General features: G+C 39.5%; 1 protein-coding gene across 6 annotated transcripts in view; it reads left to right on the top strand.

The window, feature by feature from the left end:
* The window catches only part of LOC137997098 (peroxisomal N(1)-acetyl-spermine/spermidine oxidase-like), a 16,306-nt gene extending 7,093 nt beyond the window's left edge, over positions 1–9,213 (top strand). For 2 of the 6 annotated variants that reach the window (XM_068842869.1, XM_068842870.1), the window contains exon 2: positions 1–648. This exon is cut by the window's left edge and continues 1,736 nt beyond it. Coding sequence is in view for 1 of the 6 variants with exons in the window: in XM_068842874.1 (XP_068698975.1) it covers positions 4,010–4,338; positions 5,166–5,568; positions 6,711–7,250 (1,272 nt within the window). In the remaining 5 variants the exon portion in view is untranslated. Of the gene's footprint in view, positions 649–1,925; positions 1,945–1,965; positions 4,339–5,165; positions 5,569–6,710 lie in introns of those variants that run through there. The other 4 variants (XM_068842874.1, XM_068842871.1, XM_068842872.1 and 1 more) reach the window with 4 other exon arrangements.
* Positions 9,214–10,000: the final 787 nt, after the last annotated feature.

Genomic DNA, 10,000 nt, shown 5'->3' with positions numbered 1-10,000 from the left:
GTTAGCAGCTTACTGTTCTTGACATTTGGGATCCCTGTGCCTTAAATACCGGAATAAGAGTTCCTTCGACGAGCTCAGAGTACACATGCCCAGTGGTTTTCATGTATGTTTCGTTAATCTAATTTCATATTACCTTACTGTTACAAAGGTATATTAGTTTCCATCTTCTGCTTGTGTAACAGACCTTTTGGTAAATTTGACGATTGGTAATTTGTTGATTCCTATAAACATGTACTTTATACATTAAAGTGATCATTTATATTTTTTAATAAATAAACTGCATTTCCAAGTATCATTAAGTAAAGTACGATCGTCCGGGTGAGTGTAGTCCTGAGAAGGACTGTTTGAGAAGACATTGACTGAGGTTTCGACAACCTGAGCAGAAGTCATCTTCAGAGTCAAGTGATTTGTGTAACGTCGTCACCCGGACGATCGTACTTTACTTAATGATATGACTCCTGGGTTCAAACCATTCACAAGTTCCATGTATTCTTGCAGTTCTTCACAGTTTTGGAAATGGCTAGTATATTTTTTTTTATTTTTACCAGATATCATAACTTTTAAAATGATTTTTTTTTTATTGGAGAAAAACTAAATTGGAAACTGTTATTGCAATGTAGTCTTTAAAAGTGGCATTTTTGCATTGTCTTAGTGTGGGATTTTAATTGTTATTTGTTTGATTCTAGTATGTTCGAAAACTGGCTGATGCAGTCCGTATACATCGGCAAGATTTGATAGAACATTATCATTGTTGTCTAATTTAGGAGCGGACATTTTACAATTTACGTCACCTAATACATATAATTCGACATTTTCAGAGTCTAGTTTACCAATAAGTTCTTCAAAAGGTCTAAAAATGGCAACTAAGGAATCGGGAGGTCTATACCAGGCTGTAACCACAAAAGGCTTGGATCTAGGCTTCCTAATTTCGATACCATTCATTGAATGAATGGTTGTTCAAATCTGTACAAACTGAATAGTTAATTTCTGAGCGGACATAAAACAAACACCCCCTCCAGACCTACCGTTGCATACTCGGTCCCCACGCGCGAACTGCGTCCAAATAGAGCGTTTTCACATGAGGTCACGACAGCCATGTTGGTGTTCCAAAACAAAGAAACGGCGGCCATGTAGGTGTTCCAAACTAATCCTCTGGGAATTGTAACTCTATTTTTATGCAAATAGTTTCTTTTGTTTAATCAAATTGGCATTTATTTTTGTCACGTGAGTGAAAACGCTCTATAGACCCATAAAACTAAAAGCGTCACGAAAAAAATAGTGTTACTTCCGGTTTTCACCAAATTTGGTGTGTTATTTAAGCAATAAACCACAAGTTTATATGGTTTATAGGCTGATAAACCACGCGGGATGTTGGTAGAACACGAAAAGAATTCGTAAATCACGAGCCGCAGGCGAGATCTGGAGGCGACTTTGTTCTGGAGAGAACTTGCCCGGAAGAACCTCCTAAATCTAACAAAATCCGGCTTCTTTAGCGAATAAGGCCACAGTGTCTGTAAGCTCAAAAATATTGCAATTACATCTTTGAAGTGAAATGATCTCTACCAAACTTTAAGTGGACCGATCAAGTGAATTTACTTAACTGTTGAGGTTCCTTAAAGAACAAGTTCGCATTTACCGACCATAGTTTCATGCGCCTTGCAGCCGCAAGATGGCAGGATTCCATAGCCCGAGGACAGAAATCTTGAATAGCTATAGCAATGGCCATCTGCCCTATCATTGTTCATTTTAGTACTTAGCGCGCGCGCTCGATGCGTGGCGTGGCAGGTGAATTTGTGTGCGCTGTAAGGATGCGCATTAGCAATGGGCGCGAACGTCCTTAAATTGCAATAACCTGCTAATTCGTTTTTCAATTAGGAGATACGATTTAAAGTGATTTAGGCTTCCCTTCTCTCTTGCTTCTACAGGGAAATTATTCCGTAAAGGAGATCCTCTGTTTGATTTTTAAACTTATTTTGGAGGGGAAGGGATTGGGAGAGGCAAATAGGCTGACCAGGTATTAAACTCTGCATCAAATTGAGGTGGCTTCATTGATGGACTGTGAGTCTTTGATGGAATTTGGAACGCCAAGGTCTGCTAACACCTTCTGGTAAAGCACATGCATGAAGACACTCTTATCAATAACCCACGCACAAATATTGCTAGGAATGCAACTGATAGTGATCTATCAGGGGCAAACATTCAGCCCCACTGAAACTCTTGGAAACATGTCTACTGTGCAGCGACCCAAAGGAGCAATCGAGACAGCACTATATAACGACCCCTTCGCTGGCCTCTGCGGTGTTCAAGAACTGGGATGCATACGCCCACCATCAATGATTTCTTATGTACTCCATCGTTTCAGCTGTCCTCCATATTCGGTTCTACTTCAGTTACTTAACATTTTGTGTCCTTTAGCGTCAAAGTCTTGTGAACTTGATCCTGTTCCATCTTCTATACTGCTTGATTGTCTTGATCTCCTTTTCGCCGTGATCTGGAAAATTGTAAGTTTGTCTTTAGAGACCTCCGTCATGCCTACTGAACATCCATTCTTTGTTGAAGACACCTTGGTCTCGATCATCAACAATATAAGAACTTTCGGCCCATTTCCAAGTTCACTTTCTTATCTAAAGGGTTTGAAAAAGTAGTGGCTTTGGAACTTGTTGATTGCATTTACAGTGATGGCCTTTGTGAAGTGTTTCAATCTGCCTATGGTGCTGAAACAGCTCTCATCAGGGTCTAAAATGAAATTGCTCTCTCCATTGACAGTCGGAAATTCTAGTATTTCGTCCCCCTATTGCCCACCTCCTGCATCGAACAACGTTGTCATCGTCTGTGAAACTGTTGATGTTCAGCAACTGCTAATGTCAATGCTTCTGCATGTTACAGTTGTATGCAAGTCGTCTTTCTTTGATCTTCGAATATTTTCAAGATTCGCAAGTTTCTTTCTGACTTATGATACATGCAAAATTCTAATTCATCCCTTCGTTACGTCAAGGATCGATCATTATAATTCGCTGCTCTATGGTCAGCCAAAATGTATTTTACATTGTCCGCAGAGTGTCCTTAATAAGGCCGCAATGCTCATTCATCTTAGCAATGGGTGCCTCTTGAACAGAGGATCACTTTTGCTGTCATTACATTCAATGCTCTTCATGGTGCTGTACCTGACTATATCACTGCGCTCATAAAGCCTTATACACCTAGTAGGACCTTACGATCTTCAAACAAATTGTTGCTTTTTACACCTACATTTAATCTTAAGACTTATGGTGGCCGATCCTTTACGATTGATGAGATTTGTATCATCTGCAAATATTCCTAAAATTAACTTGTTTCAAGTTCTTGTTTGAGGACTTGCGAAAGTCGTCGATTTATAACTAAAATAGCACTGACCCTAAAGTGGATCCTTGAAGTAAAACACATGAACTGGGCTTAAATAACAAAATGACAACCAGTTACATAAAAATGTAGGAATGGCTTTTCGAGCCCATGACCACGGGAGTAAAGACCGGATGCTTAGTTGTATTTTCGCCTCCTTTTATCCATTTGTAACTCCGCTCGCTAAGTCACTCTGGCTCACTCTGGTGAGTGACGCAGAGAAAACGGCTGAAATTCAGGCTATTTCTAAATGCAGTTGTATAAAACAATCTTAACACTATTACAACAACTACGCAGATATTCGGAGAAAAAAAGTAAAAAAATGCGTAGAAATAACTCTCTGTTGTGATGCACTAGTCCCCTCTGCCCCCACCCCATCAAAGACAGCCACACAGCGGGGTATTGACAGTTGTAATCGTGTCAATTTCCTGGAAGATCATCCGATGATTCGGGTGATGCAGCACCTCTCGTAACGTATAATGTGATTGGCTCGCTACCGTAGCCAAAAATAAAAGACTAAACAATGAAAACAATAGAAGCTGCTATTGCAGGTTACGAGAGCTGCTACATTACCGGATGATTCGCGAGTTGTCGTGGTTGCTCAATCTTGATCAATATTTCTTCCGTAAAAATGGCGCTTTCCTTCAGCAAAATTACAAATCAATACAGGGTCAATTCTCCTGCGAGTTATTATTCGAGTAGTACTTTCCCCTGTACTGAGCTTGGATGTTATTCTATCGACAAAGATGGAACTCTTCACAACAATGACAGAAGAGAGCTTCGAAGTTTGAAAACCAATTATAAACAACTCCTTGATAGTGATCTTTCTGCTGGTTTTACTCGTTCCAAAGGGGATTACTTCTTTAAAAATATTGAGAGGCCTTTTGATGCTTTATTGTACTGGACCGTGCAAAACAAAGACAAACTTCTGAAGGAAGACGATACATGCGGAAACAAACGGTTAGTTGATGTTGATGACTTTATTTTTGCGTCAACCTATTTAGCTATAAATGTTGCACTGGTTGGGTTCGGGTTTTGTTGCCACCGAATTTTTGTAAACAGCCAGAAATCGAAAATCCCGGCACAAATGAGAAAACTGTACTCGTCTCCCAAGGCTTAATACATCGTAATTGCATTTTGCTGCATTCATCCAAGATTCTTGAATTGCTATGGTTACCGAACTATGCTCGTTTATTCGAGACGGAGCCTTTTTTAAATTCGAATCTCTATATGAGATTCTTGAATTAAATAGTTTATTTCTCCGGCTACAGTTGCCATCTGAAGTTTGGGTCCGGCTAAATATCTTGAAGCGTGGAGGAGGACATTATCGGTTGACGTCTATCTATTGCTATAGTGTCATCTGCACTGAGAAGAGTGAAACATCGTTTTTCCCTCGGAATGATCGAAGCGAACAGTTAAGCTTATTAAATGTTCAAGATGACACCTTCGTGAATGGAATATTTGCGGATGCGACTGAGACTTTAAAGCACAGCTTATTATTCAAATGTTGCCAATGTTGCACGATACAGCTGGTTCTCCACAAAAGGCCAACAACACCCACAATTCCTCTATTCGCTCTGATGAAGGGCTGACGCTCGAAACGTCAGCTTTGCAACCTTTTCACGGTGGTAATTCGACCGCAATTAGGTCACAAGATTTACCCGATCTTTAAAATTTATCTTTGACAATCACGACTGAGCCGTCTACAAATGCGCTTGAAACATTTTGCATACTTCCATCACGAGTTACTGACGCAAATGCGCTTTCCTTAATTTCTTAATATAAAGGTTGGATGTCGACTTTGTTCTGACGCGTGGAACAATGAAGCGACTCTTAGCAACAGTGTTCAACACAGGAAATTTCAAGACACCATGGAAAATGTACGCTGTAAAATACAATGGGACTATCTACATCAGCCACGTGGAAGAGGTCAGACCCCGAACGGGAGGTGATATTCGAGAGCCGAAGCTCCGCTGCCAAACCAGGGAGGAAGAGCTTGGAAAAATTTCTTACATGGGAAAGCAGTTCGAAGTGGTAATCTCTGAAGCTCCGACCCAAGATACAAGTTCGGCCAATGGAGACAGAGGCATTGCTGTGGAGGAAAGGCAAGGATTTTATTCCGTGTCCGTTGGTACCTTTGGTGGACGACACCGCTTGCTGACAAGATCCGAGGTTGACGGCATTGAAAATGTAAGAAACATTAATACAGTATAACTCCGCTTATAAGAACCAAAAATTCAAGAACCTATCAGTCTGAAATTTTCATTGTAAGCACCCTTTACATAAGAACCATTTTAGGCTGAAATTTCAACGTAGGTTCTTAATTTCCAAAGTAATATAAATTCAAGCTGTTTTATTTTCTTGTAAATAATACAATACAGTACTCTGTGATACTGTACAGTAGAGTGAAATACAGTCCGTAACTAAGAGTATACTATAGACTCTTTAATATGTTGCGAAGTGTTGTATTTTCAGCACTTGACGTCACATTAAAATTTGAATACTGTGTGAAAGAAATTGAAAAGAATAAATTCAATGTCATCAGGTGAGAAAAACACGACTCTTCGGGACGTGGTGAAACGGTGTATACTTTGCCAAACGATAGAAAACAGTAATAAACATTTGCATAACTTATTAGCACTATTTTGTATGATTTATGTGCCTTTAATGTTTGCACTCTACTCTATTCGATGTAACTAACATGAAAATGTGCGAATAGTTTAATGTAAAAGGCCACGCCCACCAATACGGGTAAATACCAAAAATTAAGAACTCATTTAAGTACCATTTATATAAGAACCTGATCAGGGTGACTTGGAAAAATCTAGGTTCTTATGCGCGGGGTTTACTGTATGAATTATGTTTCTCGCCTAATAGGTCGTCCGACAAAGGAAATTCATACTTTGTGATAGATATCACAAAGTGTCCCCTAACCCTAGTCCTTAACAAACTAGTAACAGTTTTACGACACACCAAGAGCGAGACACTGTGACACTTTGTTATGTCTATTGTGACGAACCATGAATATCATGATGTCGGAGTATTTAACATGTATGTACTAGTATAGGTGGAGAATGTTAAAAAGCATCAAGAAAGAGAACAAAACGAAGCAAAAGATTAATAACGAATACTTAATGAAAGATAACTGTTGTCTTCAGAAGTGAGAACCGATTTATGACAGAATAACTAATAACCCTGCTTAAAAAACGCTCCAAAACATGCAACATGACACTTAGCTAACGGAGGATTCCTCGCCAACACATTTTCTTCCTAATTCCCTCGTAGAACGCCAGAAATTATATTTCACGTTGTTCTTTTCATTCCCTCTAAAGGGTACGTACATCGAAATGAAAATGTGCATGGAATACACAGGCCGAGAGGAATGGAAGTTTCCGATGTACAAACTACGCGACTGGTGGTACCACATGTATGCTGGAGACATGAAGAAAATTATCTACGGGATACGAGACGGGACGCGCCTAGTACGTTTGTCAAGCCTCGGCAGAGAAAGCATACCCTCACAGATCCGATACCCGACGATGTCTTGTCCTCCTCGTGTCGGACAAGCACTATCAAGCTGGGATCCTCGTTCTTGTGTAGGATTTGTCGATGATTTCTTACAGTGGTTAAAGGGAATTGTAGTGGAGGACGCTTGTAAAGGTCCGGGTCCCGTGATGCAATACAAGCTTGAGTGGAATGTTGGATTGCCTGAAGAAGTCTCTTGCACACGATCAGAGGCTGCAAATTGTGATTATGTCTTGTTGCCCCCATGGTTCACCCAGAAGATGTCGCTAGCTTTTCAGGGCCAGACGACACTTGATAGTCTTCAGTCGTCCATCTCCAACATCCACATTACCTCCAATACTACATAGTTTTGAGATTCAGTTTCGGACCAGGGGCCTGTTTCTCGAAATTCCCGAAATATTTTGGGCGTATTTTGGGGGTTCCTAAATTCTCTTTGAACCTCTAAAACGTAGGCGACTCAAAGCACGAAACTTCGCAAATACTTCAGTTTTAATTCCCTTGATAACATGTAAAAAGATATCAGCTTTTCAGTGTAAGCGGATGGGGGATACACGAATGACCTTTCGGGAGGTTTAAAAAACAGTCCCCTGGCGTGCCTTTCTCGAAAGCCATGAAACATTTTGGGGCGTATTTCAAGTGCCACAATTCTCTCGTTATCTTTAAAGGGAAGACGTTTTAAGCCATGAAACTTTGCAATTGTTTTGCGTCTTCTTGCCTTGAAAGTCTGTTGAAAGTCGATTTTTTAAGAATATATAAACGGATCACTATGATTTTAGAAATAGCTTTTCGGCAAACAGTTTCCAGGCCCCAGCTGCAAAAAAAAGGTTGATGGCGCTATCGATCCGCTGGATAAATCGCAGAGGATTGATAAAATTATGGGAAACGCCTATATATACATGTTATTGACCAAGCGCGAGTGTCTTACTGGGAGGACCAGCCCAAGGTCTTGACAGTACGGCTCGAGCGTAGCAAGGTCCGTACAAAAAGGACCAGGGGTCGTTATTCTCCAAGCAGGGTCCCCAGCAAGTGAGAGATTTATTACACGGCTCAAAGCTTTGAAGGTTTTTCACAATTATCGGAAAACGAGCAAATGTGTAAAATAGTACGGTCGATAAAATACTTTTTAAACTTTTTTAAATAAGAAAACTCAACAATTTCTTAGTGCTATTTTTACTGAATTTGTAAGCCTTCAGATTGCCGGCATCGTTTTCTCTAGATTTTTCAACGCGGGATCATTCGGGACAATACCCGGTGCAACGCTTAGAAAATATTGACCCGGCAATATGGAGCGAGCTTATTGGCTTGTTTTCGTTTTTGGCCCTCCGACTGCTTAAGTCATGCAATGAAAGGATCTATCCTATTGCAACGGCTTATAGTGCTTTCTGCCCTTCGAGCAACCAGAGCCAGAAGCGTACACCTATTTGAAAAAAATGTTGTCGGGCGAGAGGCCTGATGCCTACGCGACTATACCGAGATGAGACCAAAATGTTAATCGCTTTTCGGCTTTGGTCTCGATATTAACGAATAAAGGCCTTGGGTGTGTAAGGTCGAGGCAAACTATATGAGAATAGTCGCGTTCATATTCATGTTTTTATTCATTTATTCATATTCATGATTTTATAGCTTTTATAGTAATTTCATAGGTTTCTGATAATTATCTGCTCAATGTAGATTAAACTTACTTTGGTATAGTGGGTATAGTTCTGGATAGCATTGATGGTTTTATTGTATGCGTGATAACGCATTGATTATGATGATTGTATTAAAGAAATTGAATTGCGAAATAAATAGCAATCTGTAACTGACACAAACAGTACGAAGTTAGTAGTTGTAATGGTAATAGCTAATGGCGATAGGTGAGTTGTGTAACCAGGCGTACAGTTCTGATTGCCCACTTGCATCGACAACAACAACAACAACAACAACAACAACAACAACAACAACAACAACAACCACAACAACAACAACAACAACATTGAGCTTTATTTGCATGCCTGTAACAATACAGCATTGCAAAAGCGTCGAAAGCATGATAATTCCAGTAATTTAGTTATCGGGGTACAACATTGATAAGGTAAGATAAAAATATAAAATCAAAGTGCCTTTCATTTCAAAGTACGATGTGATGAACACAATTAATTGAAGATTACTATAGTAATCATTATTCATGGTTCCGAATTCATTAGCTGTGATATCAAATTTTTATGTGATAATTTTCGTATATCATCAGAGTTTTATTGCCCACCGTTTGGTGGTTGCAATAAGAGACATTTCTTTTTTCATGAGATGTACGAGTTGCTTGATCTTGCTGTCATCCAATGAATTGTAATTGAGATCGTATAAATTGAAATATTCAAACATCTTCATTAAAATTGAGTAAAAATCATTTTGCCTATTGTTATGAAGATCAATTGACATTTGTAGAGATTGTTTTACGACTGCACTGTCATATTTATCTTGTGGATAGCTTACGTAATTGAGGATCTTTTTATTGATATCTATGATCATGAAGTATTTACCACTTAAAGATTGGCTCTACTTGCCATATTTGACGCTTCGTTATGTACGTCCTAATATCGTTTACAGAATAGGGAATATATCGTTGACGTCACCAATTGTCATAAATGTGCCAACCAGAGCCTGATTGGCTGTCGAAACAAAAGCTCTTTTGTTCCTGTGGTTGGCACATTTGAATAACAAAAGCACTGTTTGTGAAACAGATGTCTTCCCTATTGTAAGTGGTCTTTTGTCCGAGGATTTGAAATCCGACTTAACAAAGGTATCCCAGACTTCACTATTCTAAGTTAAAATTGGTGAGATCATGGAGTCAAAAATTTTGCATGCAAGTGAAGGTTTCAGACTTAAAAAATCAGAGTGTCGTCCCAAACTAAAGAGGCCAGGGAGGGCCTTTTGCCGCAAGTGGTCTAGTGAAAGCGTAAAGTTTCCAGAGGATGAAATGCAAGTTACAAGGTAGGTGTAGTTTTGGACAATGTCGATTTTTTCATTGCCATTGTAGAAGCTAGAGTAGCATTTTCTTTTCCATTTTTACGTTTTTACGAGGATAAGGTGTTCAAGCAGTTTTGAAGTCCAACTTTAG

Source organism: Montipora foliosa, chromosome 3 (genome assembly GCF_036669935.1).
Source record: "Montipora foliosa isolate CH-2021 chromosome 3, ASM3666993v2, whole genome shotgun sequence".
Taxonomy (NCBI): Eukaryota; Metazoa; Cnidaria; class Anthozoa; order Scleractinia; family Acroporidae; genus Montipora; species Montipora foliosa.
Note: the sequence above shows the minus strand (reverse complement) of the source record. Positions and strands in the feature narration are given on the sequence as shown.